General features: G+C 47.5%; 1 protein-coding gene and 1 pseudogene across 1 annotated transcript; both read right to left on the bottom strand.

Moving 5' to 3' along the window:
• Positions 1–9,513: 9,513 nt before the first annotated feature.
• On the bottom strand, positions 9,514–13,676 carry LOC124462586 (UDP-glucuronosyltransferase 2C1-like). Its single transcript, XM_047014210.1, has 4 exons — positions 13,230–13,676; positions 11,403–11,707; positions 10,427–11,140; positions 9,514–10,328 (listed from the first exon to the last, which is right to left on the bottom strand). The coding sequence occupies exons 2-4, from the start codon at positions 11,700–11,702 to the stop codon at positions 9,744–9,746; spliced, it is 1,599 nt and encodes a 532-aa protein (XP_046870166.1). The 5' UTR covers positions 11,703–11,707; positions 13,230–13,676; the 3' UTR covers positions 9,514–9,743.
• A 108-nt stretch (positions 13,677–13,784) lies between these two features.
• Positions 13,785–19,381, bottom strand: LOC124462585 (annotated as a pseudogene).
• Between the last annotated feature and the right edge of the window lie 3,571 nt (positions 19,382–22,952).

Raw genomic sequence — 22,952 nt, 5'->3', positions numbered from 1 at the left:
ATATGAACAAACACACACACACACACACATATGAACAAACACACACACACACATATGAACAAACACACACACACACACACATATGAACAAACACACACACACACACACATATGAACAAACACACACACACACACGCTCAGTTCCCAGTTTGCCATGCAAAATCTACCGCGCCCCGCGGAATAAGAACTTCTCAGTGTTCTACAGGAGAAGAGGCTTGTGCTCTTCTTGGACACGTCAGCTGCTTCTCAGGGCCCAGGGAGACTTTCGCTTTTCTTTTTTTTTTGTGAAGTGCAGTTCCTCCCGCCAGATATGCTGTCATGGCCTCTTGCAGTGTTTCCAATTAGTCACCGCTGTTAAAGAGCTGTGTGGAAGGGGATTATGTGTGAGGTGTACAGCTGGTGGACTTTGAGAACTCGTACACGAAAACCACAACATCCTGTTTCCGCGTCGACTAGACCACCCAGGGGTTGCAAGCCCTCTAATTACCCTTGCACTCCTACCCGAGAAGCCACTAGCCCTACTCGTGTTTTAATGATAGGCCTTATGTTAAGGGTCAAAGTTGATCAAACCGTAGCGCTCTGCACAACTCCTTGCAGGCTGTCGCATGGCGTGCGAGCGGCGCCCGAGGCGAGTCGCGGGATTGCGTCTTGATTCTCCCTGCTCTGTCTTCGAGGGGGCTGGATCACAACCACAGCCCGCTGGGAGAGGCTGCAGTAGCTCTGCAGCACAGCAGGGAGTTGTTTAGGTTTATAGGTCTTTCACCGACGAGGAAGACGCTCCTGGGTCGATCTCTCTCTGTCAGTCTGGAGATGCTTACAGCCCTACATGAGATCCAGAGGTCAGGGCTTCCTGATTGACAAGATTCTCTGTCTCAGGTTGAGCTGAAAGGTGCCTCTCTGGTAAATATGAGATGACCTCCCTTTCAGCGAACGTTGGGGTGCAAAGGTAGGGGTCGGGATATGGAGTAACTGAGGGAGGAAGGGATGAAAGGAGAGAGGGAGAGGTGTATAGAGTTAGTTGGTGTCCAACACAGGTGGTGTTGGACAGTGAGGAGACGACCTGAGAGGAAATAGATAGGAGAACATTAGGACATCACTGGTAATGCAGATCTCAGGACGAGATTGACAAGATGAATTACGTCTTCCAAGGTAGGATTTCAGTAGTTCAACTATGGTTGAACTACTGGTATAATGACAGGTTGCTCTGTCAGTTGGACCAACTCTTTTCACAATTTTTTTAAAATAAAAGCCAAGTGGAAAAGATGGAGAGCTGATAAAATACGATGATAATTTATGTGTTCCACATGTCAGCGAGCATGTCTTCATCGATGTAACGCAGCCATCCATCCATCCATCCAAGATAATAAAAACAACCTTCTGTGTTTACTCTGTATCTCTGTATCTCTGATCTCTGATCTCTGTTCTCCCTCTCCCTCTCCCTCTCCCTCTCCCTCTCCCTCTCCCTCTCCCTCTCCCTCTCCCTCTCCCTCTCCCTCTCCCTCTCCCTCTCCCTCTCCCTCTCCCTCTCCCTCTCCAACAGTCCCTCTTTTCTCCCTTTAAACAAAGAGCTGGAAAAGAAGAGTTGCTGTAACCAAAACAGAGCTGGAGGTAGGCTTCAGTGGAGCCTGCGAGCTGGCTCTCTGCCCACACACACACACACACACACACTTACACACACACAGATACTGGCAGTGTGGCCCGAATCAGATTGACAGCAATGGAGAGAAGCCCTTGCCAGTCCTGGTGGCTGAACTAATTGACCTCTGACTGACAACCACGCACTCCACGGCGTAAGACTTTCCTCCACACCGCGCAACGACCCCCTTTCAGAGTGTTCTGTGAGGAAACTTCAACCATTGTGCAAGACACTGGGTTGCCAGGCTGATTCCAGAGGGTTGATCTGATGACATGTTTGACACTGAGCTCTGAGGTCGACTCCCGGTTGCCAGATGTAACCGGTTGTCATTAGGATGCCAGGTTTGAATTGTTTTGAAGATTCTGTCAGAAACGTATGCCCTGTAGGGATCTTTGAGGACGAGGGGGGGGGGTTGCTGTCTGTCAAGTGCTGCATGTTGATGACGAGAGGGATTCAGAGAAATTCCTCACCCTGTAGAGGCTCATTGAAAACGTCAAGGAGATGAGAAGCTGGAAAAACGCGAGACGGAGCATGAATCACAAGACGGAGCAGGAGAGGGGGACATGGGGCGAGGGGGAGAGACAGGAGAGGTTGGAAGGAGGAGAGAGAGACAGGAGAGGTTGGAAGGAGGAGAGAGAGACAGGAGAGGGTGGAAGGAGGAGAGAGAGACAGGAGAGTGGAAGGAGGAGAGAGAGACAGGAGAGGGGAAGGAGGAGAGAGAGACAGGAGAGGGGAAGGAGGAGAGAGAGACAGGAGAGGGGAAGGAGGAGAGAGAGACAGGAGAGGGGAAGGAGGAGAGAGAGACAGGAGAGGTTGGAAGGAGGAGAGAGAGACAGGAGAGGGGAAGGAGGAGAGAGAGACAGGAGAGGTTGGAAGGAGGAGAGAGAGACAGGAGAGGGTGGAAGGAGGAGAGAGAGACAGGAGGGATACTCTTGCACGTAGTCCCGGGGTGAGCTGACGTCACGGGGGATGCCTGTCCTCACAAGGGGGGGTCCTCTCTCTCTTTCAGTCTCTCTCATCCTCAAGTTGCCCAGATCGAAGAACCGTGCTTCCGACTCGCACATTTTGGGTGATCCATCCGTAACGGTTTCTTTGTGTTATAAAACAACAACCTTACATGTATCACTTGTATACTTGCCCAAGACCTATGACCAACCCTTGCCTGCACCAAGCCACAGCCAAACCTCTCAAAGCGTTCCTTTGTGCGAAATAAATGGGACTTGCGGCAGATGGATGGCAGAGGCAGTGGAGTAAATGAATAGGAGGAGAGAGACGTGACAGGGAGTCTATTCTGCCCGCTCCGTTTGTCCAGGGACCAGCAGTATGGGGAAAAGACGACAGGATATTTGTCAAGTTAATACAAGGACCTGACAAACAGGGACTGCCAATAAGACGGTGTGTGTGAACACAGAGCCTCTGCTGGGTCTTAGAAGGGCATGTGTGTGTGTGTGTCCCGGTTCTTAACGAGTGTGTGAATGTGTACGTTGGGTTGTGTGTGTGTGTGTTTCTATTGGAAAATATTTGAATGGCCCCTGTTGATAATCTTCTGACCGTGACCTACAGAACACAGCCAAGGACTGAAAACGGGTTGAGCTCTGCTTCGTTTTAGAAGCACTGTTGAGCATCACAGTCTGGTTAGTCTCAGGGAGAGTCCCATGCTTATTAGTCAGCTACCCCAGTTTGGGCTTCCTCTCAGGGGACAAGAGGGCAGGAAGCTCGACCTCTGCCGAGCTGCAGGCTAAACCTGAAGGACATCTAATACGTGTGCTCGGATTATGTTAATAATCGTAAAGATTAGTGATGTCACATTCGACCACAAGCATTAGCTTGCCTTTCCTCGTCTTACATAACCTAGTCTTTGTTCCCTCTCCCCGCCTGTGTTCGCTTCTAAAAACAGAGAGAGCCGTTTGGAACGCGAGGCCAAAAACAACAGAGGATAACTCAACTTAGAAAGAAACTGAACGGGATCCAACCGAAACAGAATGAATGAACGTGAACGTGAATGGAAAGGCTAACGCTGAAGCTAGCGCTAACGCCAGTGGTCGGCCTGCGATCCGAACACGACGGGCCGCAATGTGAATCGTGTAGCTTGGCTGTAGGCCTTACTTACACACACACGGGCCTGTTCAGCCATGTTTTCACTAAGTCTAGTCACGCGTCCTAAAACCACATTGCTAAATTCAGCGCAGCAAAAAAAAAAAAAAAAAAGGCTGTCAAAACAAGAGCCCCTCGACCTTCACCAGGTCTGGGATCCAAAACCAAGAGGGTGACATGATGGAGTTTCCATTCTTGCACTTTCGTGAGAGAGAGAGAGAGAGAGAGAGAGAGAGAGAGAGAGAGAGAGAGAGAGAGAGAGAGAGAGAGAGAGAGAGAGAGAGAGAGAGAGAGATGGGGGATCAAGTCTCTCTGTTGACCTTCTGTATGTCTCATATCTCTTCACACAGTCACGCCAGCACTGAACTCCTCAGACTGAACTCCTGCTGATGATGCTGTGTGTGTGTGTGTGTGTGTGTGTATGCTGGTGTACGTGTAAAATGAAATGAAATGTGGTTGAGCAGGTCAAGTACAAAAACGAGAAGGAGGGTGAATGGTTGGCGATGACGATGCAAAGATGTGTGTGTGTGTGTGTGTGAAAGTGTGTAGTGATTAATGAAGCAGTATATGTCCATGTAATGGTAGGACACACAAGCTTTTGACTTACAGTAAAAAAAAAAAAATAATACATTCCAGACTCCAGAATTGTAACAACCCACAAAACACAGTGAGGTTAGTCTGCAGTCTTGGTGCCTGGATGGGAGATTCGGCCATGGCAGGGTTGCTGGCCAATGATTGTCCACGGCTCTGGACCCAGGGATGTTTCTGGATCTGGTTCTAACACACAAGGTTGTGGTTTCATAGTCTGTTGACCCACAGCGTCTGGGTATGTGTCTGAGGTAAGGCCCTAAAGTCGGAGAGTCAGGGGAGGTCAAGGCCACGGTGGTTGTGAGGTTTGTGGAGGGTTCTGGAACTGTCCACCATGGGGTGTGTAAGACTCTGGGATTGGGTGGGGGGGGGGGGGGGGGTTGGGTGGAGGGGGTGGGATGTGTAACTGCTGTTCCATCCATCAGTACCTCCCGGTTCTCCTGAAGTTCTCCTGATGTTGGAAGCATTACTCCCACGGGCTGACGTTTTTTTTGGGGGATCCAGAGATTTTTTTGTTTGGACTGTTGAGTCAGCGATACACACAGGTTTGCACTCTCACACAAGTACACACACACACCTGCTCAAAGACACCAAAAATCTGCTTATTTTCTCTCCCCCACACACGTGCCGACACACACACATTCTCTCTCTCTCTCTCTCTCTCTCTCTCTCTCTCTCTCTCTCTCTCTCTCTCTCTCTCTCTCTCTCTCTCTCTCTCTCTACCTCTCTCTCTCTCTCTTTCTCTCTTTCTCTCGCTCGATTGAAAAACAGCAACACACACACTAGTAAAAACTGTTGTCATTATCTATGGCGAAGCTGATTCATCACCGTCTTGCTTTGTCTGCTGACTGTCTGGTCTGGAGTGGTCCAGTCCAAAACTAACAACACAGAGACAACACACACACTTACATGGTTACACACACACACACAGACCAAACACACACTCCGGGGTCAGTCGAGCTATGAGCTCACCCCTCATTTATGTCCAAGAAATGACCGGAAAGCGAAGCCCTTTTTACGACGTCATCTTTGTGTTGACCAGCGACGTGTGATCAACCTTGAGGATCACAGCTCTTCTTTTCATCCCCTCCGGAATTTGTAGTCTTTGTGTTCCTCCAAGTCATCTATCTCTTCCTCTATTTGCCCCCCCCCCCCCTGTGCTCTTCTCCACTCCCCTCCCTCTCTCACCAAGCGGAGGAAGGATCACAGCAACACAGAGCAACACGAACATGACCTTTTCACACGCTACAGACCATCTGCTCGGGTGGGAAGTACCTACGCAGAAACCCAAACGAGTTGTAAACGAGCATTTTTACAATGTTTGTTCCGGGACCTTTAAGGCGTCTCTGCCGTTGTTTACATACGTTCACAAACGAGCGCTGGGGGGGGGCGGGGGGGGGGGGGGGGGGGGGGCTGTCGACTCGTAGCCTGAAACGCAGCACACGTGGTCGGTCCATTTCATGTCCCCGCTTCTGGTTTCCTGGAGGTTCTCACCCCAAAACACGTGTCAGAACCCAAACCTCACACCAGCCTCCTCCACAACCATGGACTCTGTGGGATTGACTGTACGTACTGTAGACAGGAGTGTTTTGTGTGTGTATGTGTGTGTGTGTTTGCCGGCCGTGTGTGCGTTTAAGAGTCACGTCCGCCTCCAGCTACCAGCCCAGGAAGCTGGATATCAGATGTTTCCCCTACGGACGGACAAATGCTGACTCATGCGCGAAGCATTCTGCAGAACTGATTCGGGGGCGTTCCTCGAGTTACCTTGGATTCCGCAGCCCTTCTCCCGAGTGTCAAGGTGGGCGAGGGTGGAGGATTCCTCTGATGGTGTTCACAGATCCAGGTCTACAGCTAGAGAATATCCATTTCTTCTATCTATATCCATCTGATGGATGTGGATGGAACACATAGACGTGATATGACATCTACGTCTATAACGTCAACTGTAGAAACGGAACTCCTCTGGTGGTTTTGGTCACACTGCTCCAAGAGAGCAAAGAAAAGAGAGGGCAAAGGGTTTGTCGGCATTGGTTTGTGGGTATCTGTGTATTTGGTTCATTCCCCACAGGAGGCCAGCTGTGACCAGATTTGAAAGAAAGACACACGCCAGAAGATCGTTAAGGACACAACGGAAAACTCTCACCCACCCTTCTTTTCTCTGACTTTCCCGCTCCCTCGTTCCTTCACTCACCTTGTTTTTCCCCCCGCCGTCCGCATCTGTTTGTCTTAAAACAGCCGCGTTGGTCTCTGAGTATCTCCCCTGCAGCCACACTGGCAGCGAGTCGGTCTCAACATCGTCAACATGTCCCGTTTCTTCATCGCATGGCTCACGAGGACATCGCAATATGGCTTTGATCGTCATGGTGTCGAAGGCAAGGTCAATAACAAAACGGCTAGTAAACGATGTTGATTTTGGCATTCGGGGGAATAATACTAAAAGAAAGGAAAACGAAACAAATCATCAGGAAACATTACGTTCAGTTTTTCTTCCATGATGAGATGTTGTAAAATCCCATCATTTGGAAGCTCTGTAAGCGCAGCAGGTTTTTATGCGCTTATGAAATTAATTAAGGAGAACAATGTTCTTGTTTTGATTTACGGTACGGTCTCCGCACACTGACGGATTGGGTGGTTTGTTCTCGCGAACAACAGACCTCAACAGACCTCAACACTCGGTTATCGTTAAAATCGCTAGAACAAAGCGTGACCTGAGCCCAAACCAAGACAGGTTAAGTGTCAATTATCTTTTAGCTCCTGCTCCTCACTGAAGTGTACATTAACCTTTGACCTCATATGTGGGAGACACCCCAAGGAGCACAGAAGACCCTTGCTCAGAAGTAGGACCAGATGGAAGGTGGGATGGGATCGTCAATGAAAGAGGAGCGGACGTGCGCAAACAGCCTCGTAACGTCGACGGACAAGCACCTTCTGGCTTCACGCCGTCTGAGGATGGTGTAAACCACTCGACTGTTTACGGGCGGGCGGTGGGCTGAGGCGGGCGGTGGGCTGAGGCGGGTGGTGTCGGGTGGTGGAGGTGGTGGTGGTGGTGGAGGTGGTGGTGGTGGTGGTGGTGGTGGAGGTGGTGGTGGTGGTGGTGGTGGTGGTGGAGGTGGTGGTGGTGGTGGTGGAGGTGGTGGTGGTGGTGGTGGAGGTGGTGGTGGAGGTGGTGGTGGTGGTGGTGGTGGTGGTGGAGGTGGTGGTGGTGGTGGTGGAGGTGGAGGTGGAGGTGGTGGTGGTGGTGGTGGTGGTGGTGGTGGTGGTGGTGGTGGTGGTGGAGGTGGTGGTGGTGGTGGTGGTGGTGGTGGTGGTGGTGGAGGTGGTGGTGGTGGTGTGGGATTGACTGAGGTCGGAACGGAATGAAATGGCACGGATTCGAATTGAACTGAACGGAACCGTGTTGAAAAGGAACTGTTTTTCAGGTCTGTGTGGCGGAGCAAATCTTCTCTCTTTTCAATAAGCTGTCGTCGCTATAGCGACGCCCTCCAGAGATGGAAGGCCCAGACACCCCACAGAGCACATGGAAAAAATTGACTGATCCGTACGAGTTGACCGTTAGCTTGTGTGCATGTGCACTCTGGACTGTGCATGCAATAGTGTGTGTGTGTGTGCGTGTGTGTGTGTAAATATGTGAAGTGGTGTGTGTATGTGAATGTGTTTTCTCCTCCACATGTACTGACAAGGTTATGATGTCATCACCGTTGATGTGATATCATGCTTGCGTTCCATAGAACATGTACGTACTGCGGGTCTTGATTTTGCTTAAACAAGATCGGCAAATACCAACCAGGCCAGATTATAATTGATATGCTTATTATTTGCTTATAACATGCTACTCATCTTCACAGTATTTCTTAAGAAGACCAAGGAAAAATCCTGTGAAACTGAGAAACGAACCTATAAAATCTATAAACACAATAAAAATGTCACTGGATGGCCAGAACGTTTACAATTACTGAAGGCTAATTGAAAAACTGACGTAATTCAGGCGTGATTTAATAGACTGTTGAGTATACTGCAGAAGTATGCTTTGACTCCAAAAACTTGTAATTTTTATGGGGGGGAGAAATGATGTTGAAAGATTACTGTAAAGCAACTGCAACCTGGTGTGCCTGTCTCACGGTCAAAAATCTCAAGTCGTTTAAGTGGTTCTTGAAAACGTCACATGTTTTTCTCATACCAAACAAACATTCAGGATGTTAGTTTCTGTGTGACTGTTTAGCAGACACAACGAACAAGGACCGTCGGCTTCTTAACTGTTTCCAAACGAACCTGCTTATGGCTAGTTATGACATCATGGACGACCTTGACAAGCGGGGTAAAGATTGCGAAACCATTCCAGAGTTGGTTCATCTTCAATCTCCTGCTCTTTCGAATGACTCCACACGCGAAATATAAAAATGGCATCGGACGGGGAGCTGTGTTTTTGTTTCGAGCGCACTTAACTGCTTACGGTACAGCAGTAAGAAGTCACGGTTCATTAACTAAGAATGTTTAAGCTATGTACCCAGGGAACACCCCCCCCCCCCCAGGGTTGCATTACCGGAAAGGGATGTGGAGCACTGAACATGTTAATCACTCCTGATGTTCTGACCCTGGCTCTTTTGAGGTTGTCCATTCAGGCACAGAGCCGAAGGGAGGGGGGTGAACCAGGGGGTTCACCACAGCCTCAGGGTAGACAGCCTGTAATCACGTTCTCTGTTTGTTTTAGAAAGGCTTATCTATTCTTTCATTACGGAGGGACCAAACGCATGGATGAAAAACAAACACACCCCCCCTCTCTCAAGTCTGCATCTTCAGCTGTAGTGGCATGTGGAGGAGGTGTGCTTGGTTTGACTCACCGGGCAGGCTGGCACACGAAGCCCTGGGCTGGGTCTCTCTGGCGATGACTCAGCGGAGGAACACGGGTATTGACAGATCCTGTTGCAAGGTGAAGAGCGGAGGCCTCAACCCTGGGGGCCCCAGGGGTCTGCACACACACACACACACACACACACTCTACTGTATTGAAAGACAGATTGAGAGGCAATGATAATGAACTATTCCATTGCCGCTGACGCTGTCAGGACCTTGCAGGACCTTATTTCATGTCTTCCATTTGAGGAAGAAAATACTTCACGGAAGTAAGGATGTGGTATGTGTGTATGTGTGTGTGTGTGGGGGGGGGGGGGGGTCAATGAGGGACACAATTGTCTACCTGAATGATCAGCCATTTGAGAATGAATGTTTTTTATTTAATTAAATATTTTGTTCATATATATTTTGAAAATAATGCACTTGATCAAATGACTTGAATTTCATGTCAAACCAGTTGTGAAACAAAGTCTCAACTGTTCGCTGCATCAGAACCTTTTCGACATTTCAAAAAGCCTAAATAAATAGAAAATCGATCGAGGCTGCGAGGTTGAAGAAGGTCCGACTGAGTGCAGTTACTGCAGCTTGGTCTTGGTCGTCCTCCGGCCTCTGCAGCACAGCAGTCTGAGCAGGGCAGCAGTGGAGACCAGGAGGAGCCCCCCTGAAGCCAGTAGCAGCATCAGCACGTCCACACAGTAGTAGGAGTACCAGGGCATCCTGTAGGCCTGGGTCCGCAGGTGAGGAGCCCCCTTGTTCCGCATCACAAACTCCAGCCAGAAGATGGCGCTGTCCATAGGTTTGAGAGGCGTGTCCCTGTGAAGGCGGGAAAGCTTCTGTATGTTCTGCCTGTAGCTGGGGTTGTGGAGGACCTCCTTCAGGGTCTGATGGAAGTTTGGTCCGTTGAGATCAGGCAGCTCCAAGATCTTAGCGGCTCCTCTTTCCTGCAGACGCAACAGGTTGTCGTGCTGGTCGAAGAAGAGAGGGATTCCCACCACAGGGGTCCCGTGGTAGATGGCCTCCTGGACTCCGTTGGTTCCTCCGTGGGCCACGAAGACTCTGGTCTGGGGGTGACCCAGGAGGTCCTTCTGGGGCATCCACTTCACCAGCAGGGTGTTGTTGCCCAGAGTAGAGGGACGCTCGCCTCGATAATTCCAGATAACCTGAGGAACAAGTTCAAATCAAATGACACGTTTTACTCCCAGTCAATGAAAAGTATGTGATAACTTTATTGATATGCTCGTGAAATGTTCAAAGGTACCTTCTGCGGAATCTTAGCAAAAACGCTGGCAATCTCCTCTGCGATGTCACTGGGCAAAGTATTTACCAGGGTCCCCAGGGACATGATCACCACGCCGTGTTCTCCGGCACTCTGAACAAAGTCCTCCAGCTCTGAGGGCAGGGGCTGGGCCGGCCGGCACTGGAACCCCCCCATGTACACCACATTGGGCATGGTGGGTCTGGGGAAGTCAAACACAAAGTCTGACCTAAAAAGCCAGATGTCTGCATCCTGCAGGAGGGAAATGACATCGCAGCCACCCTCTATGTGTTTCTCACAGAGCGCGTCATAACTGGGCCCCACCAGGAACCACTGTTGGTACAGGATGATGCTGTAGAACAGGACGTTTTTCACCCTCTGGATGAAGTTCATCTCGTCTGTGAAGCCTGAGCCTGGCACCGGGATGTAGGAGAGGGGCGAGGGGGCGATGGCAAAGTGCCCCTCTCCGCTGGTGATCCAGCGGACGTTGAGGACCAGGGGCAGTTGGAGGTACTTGGCCAGAACCACCCCTCCTGCGATGGCAGGGTCCGTCAGAAGCATGTCGTACTGGGCATCCTTCAAGCCTTTGACGACGTCTTGGTCATCCAGCAGGCGAGAGACCATCTGACAGCTGAGGAGGTGGGCCTCAGAGATCATGGACATGAACTGCTGGGTGAGCCTGAAGAAGGTCAGAGCTGAAGCCTTCTCTCGCTGAGCCTGAAGGGACACATCCACCAATCCATGAATTAACCCTTATGATGATCTATGAAATGCTTCTGTATTAAAACAGCCTTTTTCCTTCCAGGGCTGTTGTATGATATCAAGAGCTACTAAGGACTGGGAATGATATTGCTGAGCGGCAGAGCATTTGACTGCAGATCAAGAGGTTGTGAGTTCAAATCCCTCCAATGTACTGCATGTCACATCGAATATAAGCACGTGATGAAAGAAGACACTGTAATGACTTTTAAAGACATACCTTCATGTGTTTCTCTAAGTAGGCGTCAAAGAAGGTGTCGAACGCATGGTCTTCCCTAACAGTGATGGAGTCGTAGAGAGGCGACTCCTCTGTGATGTACCAGCTGTTGGAGGCTCGGATCACCGTCAGGCTGTGTCCCCTGGCGTGGAGTTCGTCCATCAGGATCTTCATGTTGACCCAGTGGCTTCCATCCACGGGGAACACCAGGATCTTACCCCCGTGGCAGGGGGGAGCGAGCAGGAGGAACGACAGGCAGACACCGAGAGAGGAGAGAACTCCCCAGGCCAGATTGGGAGTCATGGTGTCTGGAATGAACAAAGAACTGTGAAAATAACTTTCAAAGGCTGCCGTTGCCGTACGGACAAGGGTTGAATGACATTTACTGTGGACTGTTGCTGCGTCCGTAGACAGTTGTGAAACAGATACTGGAGTTGTGTGGCCGATGTTCTCCAGACTGTTAATGTATTGAGCTGCAACTGCTGAATGACATTAGCTGCAAAACGTCATTCCTCTCAAATGTTAATTTAGGGATCTAATGAAAAGTCACATGCTTTTTATTATAGATAAGTGATTTAAACTTCTACCATTGCATTGAACATACTTATATTTACATTTATGCATTTAGCAGACGCTTTTTTCTAAAGCGACTTCCAAGAGAGAGCTTTACAAAAGTGCATAGGTCAATGATTATAACAACGAGATAGCCCCAAATATTGCGGGTAGCCAAAACATGAAGCATACTGTACATTATGAAAAACCAAATGAGTCCAAAAGGGAAGAACCATAAGAGGAGGTAATTCAACAAGTTACAAATAAACAACCTGAACCTCAAAAGTGCAAGAGTGTACCCATAGAAAAGCAAGCAACAATAATATATTTCACAGTGAGTACAATCATTTTAAGTCAGTTACAACTAACCAACAAGAGCAACAAGTCTCTCAATAAGAGTCATTATGATCCTGGAGGAAACTAACATCAGGTCGAGCCAATCAATACTTGACCATACTTACTTTTACATTTAGTCATTTAGCTGACACTCTTATCCAGAACGACTTACAGTAAGTAAAGGATCATTCCCCCGAGGAAAGTAGGGTGAAGTACCTTGCCCATGGATACAACGTCATTTTTGGCACAGCCAGGAATCGAACTGGCGACCTTGAGATTACTAGCCCGATTCCTTAACCACTCAGCCACCTGACTACCGGACCATACTTGACTTAAGATGTCCTTGTATTGACAGAGCTGCCGAGGCTCACGCTTTGAACATGTGAATCACGCAACGCCAACCAGTTCACACGCTCACACGCCACGCCTCGTACATCTCACGCTGAAAAGCTCCAAATAGTTCAATTGCTTCTTTCTTTTTGTACGTATAGCTTTTCATTTCCCCCCCCAAATGTTCTTGTGCTCAGCGCACTCACATGAACCATTGATGTCCCTCTCAAAGCTGAAATTAAACATACACCCTTGCACCCAATGTATCACTGTTACCATACCTGAATTATTGTAAACATCCTATTATGCAATTGTAACAGTGAAGATTAGGTGCAATGTGCTGATTTTAGACACACAACTTGTGTTTTCAAGCTTAACATAGTCTGTGTTGCAGCACAACGTTTGGTGTTTCCCCTCAGGAACTGCTCTTGACAAATGTCAGAGTGTAATATCCCCCCCCCCCCAACTTGATTTTCATCCCTGCTCCAAACCACGCAATCTCCCTCTGAACTGTCGTTGAAACCTGGCAGCCCTGTGTTAACTGTCTATAAACCTTTTTGAATTGTTACCAAATCAAACTGTTTCCCAGCAATACATCCATGATTCACTTACCTCTGCTTTCAAGTTGGGCAGTTCCACCACTCCAAGATTGACTGTCACTCTGTCCAAGTTCAAGCTCCTGTCGGTCTCTGACTTTTGAACATAACTAATCTATGTAGATTATTTACCCACGGCACATGCAAGAAAAATAGAAGTCCATCTGAGTTCACAGATTGTATTGTAAAAGATCTGCAGATCATCTGATAGACTCACCAGCGATTGCTTCTGCCCCATTTTGGATTGAACTCAGATTAATAGAATCATATATAATAGAAGGGTATCTAGTCTTTAATTCCCAGTATGCTGTGTAGTTGACTATTAAGTTGATTTTGTGAAGCCAGTGACAGTATGTCATAAGCTAGCAAGTGATTCAGTTGTGTTTTTACAGGTGTGATTGTAGTTATTCTGTTGGTTATTACCATGTGATCATTGTCTGTAATGTTTTAATATTTTGTAAAGCTGTACTCAATATTTTTTTGTCACATTCAAATAGATAGTTATTTCTGTATTGCTTTGTTCAAGTAAAAAATACCCAGGAGTTCACCCAACTGGAAAAAGTTAGCTAATTTTTTATTAGTTAGATGAAGGCAATGATTTTAACAATGTACATCAGCCCCTTGTTGATATTTCAGTTCCGATTGATTTAGGCTGTGAGATTGAACAAAGTCCAATTCCCTAAAGATTTGAGTGCAGTTAGTGCAGCTTGGTCTTGGGTTTCCTCCAGCCTCTGCAGCACAGCAGTCTGAGCAGGGCAGCAGTGGAGACCAGGAGGAGCCCCCCTGAAGCCAGCAGCAGCAGCACGTCCACACAGTAGTAGGAGTACCAGGGCATCCTGTAGGCCTGGGTCCGCAGGTGAGGAGCCCCCTTGTTCCGCATCACAAACTCCAGCCAGAAGATGGCGCTGTCCATAGGTTTGAGAGGCGTGTCCCTGTGAAGGCGGGAAAGCTTCTGTATGTTCTGCCTGTAGCTGGGGTTGTGGAGGACCTCCTTCAGGGTCTGATGGAAGTTTGGTCCGTTGAGATCAGGCAGCTCCAAGATCTTAGCGGCTCCTCTTTCCTGCAGACGCAACAGGTTGTCGTGCTGGTCGAAGAAGAGAGGGATTCCCACCACAGGGGTCCCGTGGTAGATGGCCTCCTGGACTCCGTTGGTTCCTCCGTGGGCAACGAAGACTCTGGTCTGGGGGTGACCCAGGAAGTCCTTCTGGGGCATCCACTTCACCAGCAGGGTGTTGTTGCCCAGAGTAGAGGGACGCTCGCCTGAGTACTTCCAGATAACCTGAGAAATAAAACACCATGGCCATGCCATAACCATAACAATGAACTCCATGATGAAATCAGACAGTTGAAATGGAACAAATTGTAATCATGACTGGATTTTACATTTTCCAAAATACCTTTTGAGGCAGATTGGCAAAGACATCTGCGATTTGGTCAGTCAGGGTCTTGGAAAGCGAGTCCACCAGGCTCCCCAGAGACATGATCACCACTCCGTGTTCCCCGGCACTCTGAACAAAGTCCTCCAGCTCTGAGGGCAGGGGCTGGGCCGGCCGGCACTGGAACCCCCCCATGTACACCACATTGGGCATGGTGGGTTTGGGGTACTCAAACACAAAGTCTGACCTCATCAACCAAATGTCTGCTTCCTGCATCAAGGAAGTGAAGTCACTTCCTGCCTCAAAGTATTTATCCAGGATGGTCTTGTAGTGTGGGTGAATCACAAACCACTCTTTGTAAATCTCATGGCATCGCATGAGGACGTTTTCAACCCTTTGGAGGAAGGTCATCCGATCGGTGAAACCTGTGTATGTGATGGGGATGTAGGAGAGAGGGTAGGGCGCGATAACGGAGTGTGCCTCGGAGGGGGACGCCCAGCGGACATTGAACACAAGAGGCAGTTTGAGGTAGCGACCCAAGAACACGCCCGGAGTATAAGAAGGATCGGTCAGAAACAGATCAAAGTTCTTGAATCTCTCCATCAAGTCCTTGTCCTCGAGGATTGAGATTACAATCTCGCTGAACAGCTGGTGTCCGTTGTCCAGCAGTTTGGTGAAAGCCCTCTGCCAGGTCCAGATAGACCAGAGAGCTCGGCCTGTGGTGACAGGAAACATGGGCGAGCTCTGGAGCTGAGAGTCCAGGGTATCTCTACAAGACAAAGGGAACTTAATCACCTCAGATCAGTCATCATTAAAACACAATTGGCTGTCAAAATGACAACAAACGATGCTCAGTGATATCCTGACTGATAAGGGTGAACCTGCTGGGCAAATCACAGACATCTATTACATGAGAGTATTTTTAAGATATATATAGCCTTAGACTAATTCTAGATATCGTTTTACAGTTGTTTTAAAGAAGACATGAAATAAGGTCTTAATTAACCTGAAGAAGGTGTCCCATTCTTCCAGGTAAACGGGTTCTATCTGGGATGGAGATGGTGGTGTAGAAGGGGGACTCCTCGGCGACGAACCAGGACTTGTTCCCTCGTATCACCGTGATCCTGTGGCCCCTGGCATGAAGCTCCTCTATGAGGATCTGCAAGGTACATGACAGACTGTGAAAGAAATGTTGGGCCTATGTACAATGAATGTGTTTTAGGAGACGTTTACAGTTGGATAAGAAGCTCAAAAACTTCCACGACACAGACCCAAATCAGTTCCAACTGTATACGCAAATAATGTCAAATACTTGAATCTTGTTTTTTTCTTCCCGCTCCAGTAAAACCAGTGGATCATATTGAGGTTTTGATCGCATAAGTGCAACGTAAAGACGGACAAAGGCTTGGGTAAACTACAGATTTGTGTTCCTCTCTCGTCAATCGTTTTTTCTGCGTGCCTTTCAGGGCTTGCACAGGAAACAAACACAACAAAGAAGAACAGAGGCGATCAAAACCTTCATGTTGATCCAGTGGCTCCCCTCTGCGGGGTAGACGAGGACCCGCCCCCCGCTACAGAGAGGAGGGATCAGTAGGAGGCAGAGACTGAGGACTGCCAGAGGCCCCAATGCACATCTGGATGACATCAGAATGCCCACCTGGATGACATCACAATCTACACAAGAAGAAGTCACCCTACAAAAGTTTATTTTTTACAAAGCACAAGGTTTTACATGTTCCTGGTGAGACTCTTTCCTGGCTTGGGGGACTATCGTTTCTGATCTGATTTGACCTCACAGCCACTGAGCTAGTTATGCAAGAGTACGATATCAACTATCTGTGTCTTATCATTGCTGTTTTTTGCTGAATGATATAGTTACCTTAAGAAGTCCTATCCTGCAGTCGTGTTTGCTGCATGAGGCAACACTGGAGATGAATGAATAAACAAGCACCAGACAGATTACAAAGGCAGTCCAGCCCAGAGTCCAAAGGCCTGACTCCTATTATGAGGCTGCATGTATTACTTTAAAAGCCGAAATGTACAATTGTAAAAATAAATCAATTTATTTGACAAAAAAATCCAAGCAGTACATTCACCACAAGTCATAATTATGAAGATGGAGTATTTTTTTTCTTTTACATTTGCTTCCTTGGGATTTCAGGAGTGTAGTGTAACTGTGGGCTGCGGCATAGGTGTGGCTTAGCGATAAGGTAGGTGATAATATAGAAGAGTAATTCCCTGCATTCTTAACATATGCAGGCTAAAGGGGGACAGACAAACAGTCTCCTAGACTTGGTCATGGATTTTAGGTAGATTAGTTAGGTCGAATGAATCAGACACACCAGGGAAACGTGTTTTAAAATGTGCATGTGTACAGAGTTGATGAAGCACAGTGCTGGTGGTGCTGGGGGTGGGGGTGAGGAATGAGATGTGCTTTACACTGACAGTAATCTGACTGATTGTGCTATGCAGACTGTAAGCTACTGGAACGTTCCACGAGACATTCTGAGTTGCTTAGTTCTTCACCGCTGTTCCATAAACACAGAAGTAAATGAGACATGCTGATGTGTGTTTAAGGATCATTAAAAACAGTTTTCTAGGCGTTGAGGATGTCTCCCAGGATGTTTGAGGGACTGCGGAGCCGTTTCGACACTTTACATTTATTTTTCTGCACATTTCATCTGCTTTTTCCAATGTACCTTCTAATGTTCTTTCTACTCTGTGGGAGTGTACTGTTTAAGAGGTTTTAGAAGGAGGTGGTTGTACTGTGTGTGAAACGTGTTCTTTTTAAACCAAAACAGAGCGAGAGCAAGCGAGAGAGCGAATGCAAGAGAGACACAGAAAACGGGTTAGATAACTTTAGTTCATTACACCCTCACTGAACACATGGATCTCAGAGACTAATACTTGCTCTCCCTGTTTCCAAGGGATCGCCAGTTTCAGCACAAGAGTATCACCGGGTTATGAGAACTTTGCATAACCAAATCATCACCGTATATATAAAACATGTTTGACTTGAGTTCAATCCAAAATACAAAAGTGATGGGGCTGAATCTATCGCTCGGGGATCCATCAGATGATCTGCAGGTAATTGAGCTGAGCTCTGTGAAAATACTGTCTTTCTTACATGAGACGTGGGTCACGTACCTACCTGGATCAGGAATGTTCTGTCACGATGGCTGGCTAGCAGGTAGACCCAAATGCAGGACTCAGACCCAGGAGGTAAATTAAAGATTTATTTTACAAGAAAAAGATCTAGTCGGAGAAAACAAAAGGCAGGGCTGCAGTAGCGGAGAATCCGGGGGGAATGCTGGAACAACGGGACGAGCCTGGAGCAGCAGGGGTATGAACCGGGTCTAGAAAAAGGCAGGGAAATAACTGGTTATTAACAGAATAAGATTTAAGACTGACTAAGGTAATTCAGACGGCCGACTGACGTGGACGATAATGACAACGTTGAACTGGCGAAGAGTGGATGGGGAAAACCGGGGTTCTTATACAGATGGTGATTGGTAAATGATCCGCAGATGTGCGTCGTTAACACGGAGCGTGTGGACAGGAGTGCAGGAGCCTGTAATTGAATTAAAGGGACCGACAGACAAAAGAACTAAAGAAGAACTAAAAGGACAGGTCCAACCCAGGGACATGACATGTTCAACAGTCAGCAACTGAAGATTGAACTCGGACAGAAATGTGACGGTCACAGTGTCTGCCATGCTTGGAATGTTGAAACATCTGTACTCAAAAGCAGAATGAATCATTGACAGATTGACAGAAAGGGTGTGATTTGGCAATGATTCAAAACGGTTTGTAAGACAGTATGACAGTTAACATACAAGGGCATCTGAAGTCAAGTATTGTCAATGCTATGGTAAAAGTTTAAATCACTCATCTTTTTAAAAGGAAGTGACTTTTCATTAAAACCATGGATTCACATTTGAGAAGAAAAAGGTTTTGCAACCTATGTCATTCAATAATGACTGCTCAACACATGAATTGGCAATAGAACATGGGCTACACTACTCCAATATCTGTTTACTGCTGTCAAGGTACACAGCCATGTTCTAAATGTCAGTCAACCCTTGTTCACACAAAGTTCTTTTCACAGTTCTTTGGTTGTTCCAGACACCATAGCTCCCAATCTGGCCTGGGGAATTTTCTCCCGAAAACGAACTGGCGACCTTCAGATTACTAGCCCGATTCCCTTACCGCTCAGCCACCTGACTCCCAACATGTGTAGTTTGCGTCCATGGATGTGTGTAAGAATATGTGCTGTTGGTTTGTCACAGCACAGTTTGTCTAGGAGGTTAACGTTGAGTTCAATCAAATGTGATGTTTGTTGATTAAAACCACTTGTTTGAAAGTATATAATCGTTCTGTTACAGTCTTATCAGACATAAATGTCACTGTCTTTGAAAACGACTTTTGGATAAACGCTTTAAACTATATTCTTTACTCTCCATTCCTTTAATCACTGATACTCTGTGACTTCTGATCGACACAGTTGAACTACCGAAGATCTACTGACTTTACTTGAATTGACTTAATTTGATAAAGTTGGAGCCGGACAGTGTTTACTTTAGCTATCGAGCCACTACTCCTGCACATACTCAGATTCCTGTAAAAATTCCTGTCCAAAATATGTACCTCGTAAAAAACATACTCGGACCAGATATGCTAGAAAACTGGAACATATCAGCTGTCATTGTTTTGTGAAGGAATGAGGCATATTTTCCATTTTCAAAGCAGAGCACAACATCCAAGTCTTTCATTATGTTTTTTCCGCACCACTCAATGCTCCATGCAGTTTCAGTCCAAATACATGCAACTGATTCAAGGGAGAAATTGGATCAAATCAAATTCAGGCTTATGTAGAGAACTTTTGTTTGATAAAATCATAAGTACGTAAGTGAAATACAACTAAATTAAATAAATAGTACCTAAAACATTGATGATGCAGTGACCATTATGATGTCAAATTAAATAATGCAAGGAATGTATTTGTCAATGTATGGTGAATCAAACTACAGTAAACATTGAAAATCCAGACCAGATAGCTCAACTAAATCGACTGCAAAACAATTCCACAATGTTCCCTTGAAACAACCAGTGTCTAGAAAGAAGAGAAGTGTCTTTGATACATTGCCAGTTCACATGGTTATGATTTCTAATGTGGCTGCTACAAGTCCTTCAAACTCCAGCAACAGGCTGAATCACATTTAACGTTGCTGGAGCCTTGGCCTCATACATTGATCCATGAAAACAAAAAAATTTGGATCTGAGAAAATATCCCCCAGATCCTGAATGATGTAGGATGATAGATGAGAGTTGGATCCAGATTTGGTTAAGTGGTTCCTGCGACAAGGCATATGAGAATAAAGAAAGAGCATTGTGTGTATGCATGTACAGTATGTGTGTGTGTGTGTGTGTGTGTGTGTGTGTGTGTGTGTGTGTGTGCAAAGTTGTATATTTGCGTGTCCCCCTTCGATGGTGAATTTCCTGGAAAAGGTTTCAGCTGTGGTCCACAACTCCAGACATAGATTCACACTCTCCACATCTGTGTGTGTGTGTGTGTGTGTGTGTGTGGGGAATCCCTCTGGAGCAGGGAGACAGGTGTCCCCTGACGACAGAACGTAGTTGGAAACTGTGATGCTGAGGTCACTGTGTGTGTGTGTGTTCAGTCCATATTCCATTGGACCTCCGCACCGTGTCCCGTTTGTCTGTCTGCCTCCTGCTTTCTTTCTACATCTCTCTCTTTCCTCCCCCTTCTCAGTGCATGCCCCCTGGTTTAGGAGAAAAAAAAGGCGATCAAGGCAGGAATTTGATGATGTCACTGTATGTGTTCTCTCTCAGTCGTGTCTGAGCCGGTTTCTGAAAGCAGCGAGGCATTGGCAGCTGTCGACTCCACCACAGCTTCTAAATGGAAATCCTTGTCCACCTGATCAAAGGGATGTGTGTATGTTGGTGTGTGTGTGTGTCTGTGAGTTGTAGTAGAAGTGAACAAGCCTGGACGACCCCCTCTCCCCTCCTCTCAAACACACACATACACACATTTGCAACTAATTCACGAAAGTAAAGTGCTTTAGTATTTTCCTGTTTGTATCCAAGGACAACCTGGGAAGATGACATCCTCCCTCTAGTGACACCAACTAATGAATCTCACATTGCAGCACATCAAGACCTGGTTCTGGACCCACCAGACATAGTCCAAGATGGGAGGGGAGGGGAGGGCAGGGCAGGGCAGGGGAGGGGAGGGGACCATGATTGATTGACTGCTAACTCCATCCAACATGATTGAACTGAAGCTGATTCGGCACAGAGAAAGCTGAAGTCATGTTTCATATGGAGGATTCACATCACATTGTGCTGACACGGGGTGTGTGTTGACTTGCATGATTAATGATTCTCTGTGAAACCAAATTATATATATATTAAAAGGACGGAGAAAGTTCACAATGTTCTGTGTGAGTATCACATACACAATTTGGCACAAGAAAATTATAAACTAAATGTAATTCCATCCAACTATCCATCCATCATCGATCCACTCATGCATCAATCCATCAATCCATCCATCCACGCATCCATTCATCCACCCATCCATCCATCCACACATCCACACATCCATCAATCGGCGATGACTTTGAGCTAACTCTCTATAACAATCTACTCTGGAACTGAACGTAACATTTACTTTAGGAGGATTACCAGAATTGTTTCCCAAACTGCCTGACAATGCATTCCTCTCCCCCTCCCAGCTTAGCATCTTAGCCCCCAGCTCAGTTCCAAGCCCACTGCTGTGTCCAGCTGCGAGTGGTTACAGCTGGAAGCCGCTGTGATCCAGACCCCTGGTCCAGGGGGTTCACTGAGGTCAGGGATACACTGTCCTCATCGTCATGGGTGCACCGTTTCCTATCCGGCGAAAATAATCACAAAAACATTTCACGTTGCTTCGTGTCTGGACCAATGGAACTTTCAGATCACGGGGACTGTGTCTCCAAAATAAAAATCGGGTGTTTACGTTTGCGATACACGGTGCTATTGTTTGCAGCTGTCGCGATGTGTTTTTCAAAGTAGGAAAAGCACCTCTGGAGAATCGCAGTCGACATCTGGAAATCCATTTCCTCTGTGATGTTATCTCGCAGCGACAGGCCACATGTCCGATTCTCTGTGTCGCTGGCAGTGGTCCCCCATGGCCCAGGCTGGGAGTGCGATCTCATAACGTAGTGGCAGAATGTGCCTGTGGTCCAGCACAAGGGCTCCGTCTGGAGTGGGATGGGATCATTAGTTCCAAGACTGTGGGTCTGCATAGCTGTGTGTCGGGTGACTCCGACAGATTGTTCTAATAATGCGTCACTCACGGCAGTCGAGGGACAAAGGGCCCGTTCTCTTGGTTTCCTGAAACAGACAGATCCATGGATTTCAACAGAAAGCTTTTAAAACCAGAGAGGGGGTCCAAATTGTGTGTGCGTGAGGGTGTGTGTGTGTGTGTGCCCTTTTGGGACAAGAGGTGAATCATATTACATGAATAATGGTTACCACATGCCTTGTGCAGGATAAAGTCAACACAACCAGAAGCCTTAAGCTCAAAGAAAGTAGCAGGTAGGAGCGTTAGGAAGAAAGACAACACACTAGTTACACTCTCCTGTGCCAGACTGAATTCCTCCTTCTCAAGGGCCGACGGCACAGTGTAGGACAGTCAAGGCAGCAGATTGCTGATGACATCACAGGCTCGCTGATGACATCACTGCCTGGTGAAAGCCAATCCCTGATTATGTTGAGGCGTGTCCTCTGATCTGAGCTACATGCTGTATATGGGACCTAATCATGCCCCTCAAGTCACGGGCACGTGTCGGTCCGCTTGGGGAATGACGTCGAGCCCTGTCCAACTGCAGCCGTCCGGCTCCGACACACGGCTCGGGTCCTGCATCCAGCTCTCCAGGACCACGCTGAGGTGCTCCCCTGGGTCTGACACAAGTTTGGAGGAGCTGTGTAAGACCCGCTGGCTCCAGCGACCGTCCTGGTTCTGATGTCATGATGGATCCCTGCCCAAGACGATGGTGCTATGGATCCTTGCTCCGTGTCCTCTCCCTGCTCTCTCTCTCTCTCTCTCTCTCTCTCTCTCTCTCTCTCTCTCTCTCTCTCTCTCTCTCTCTCTCTCCCTGTTCTCTCTCTCTCTCTCTGTCTCTCTTTCTCTGTTTCTTTCTCTCTTTCTCTGTCTCTCTTTTTTGCCCTCTCTTTCTTTCCCTCTCCATCTGTGTCTTGTTGTTGACTCTCGTCGTTCTCGATCAATCGCTCTGGCCCCCCCTCTCTCTCACACCTCCACTTCTCTCTCTCTCAAGGACCAGACGACAGCTGTCACA

The sequence above is a fragment of the Hypomesus transpacificus genome, unplaced genomic scaffold (genome assembly GCF_021917145.1).
Source record: "Hypomesus transpacificus isolate Combined female unplaced genomic scaffold, fHypTra1 scaffold_226, whole genome shotgun sequence".
NCBI lineage: Eukaryota > Metazoa > Chordata > Actinopteri > Osmeriformes > Osmeridae > Hypomesus > Hypomesus transpacificus.
This window is presented reverse-complemented; position numbering and strand designations above follow the sequence as displayed.

Excerpts from the sequence above, each read along its gene's own strand:
- LOC124462586 (XM_047014210.1), bottom strand. The coding sequence starts at position 11,702 with ATGACTCCCAATCTGGCCTGGGGAGTTCTCTCCTCTCTCGGTGTCTGC. Across the intron at positions 11,141-11,402 it reads ACTTAGAGAAACACATGAAG|GCTCAGCGAGAGAAGGCTTC; the intron begins GTATGTCTTTAA and ends GTGTCCCTTCAG. Across the intron at positions 10,329-10,426 it reads TTGCTAAGATTCCGCAGAAG|GTTATCTGGAATTATCGAGG; the intron begins GTACCTTTGAAC and ends CTTGTTCCTCAG.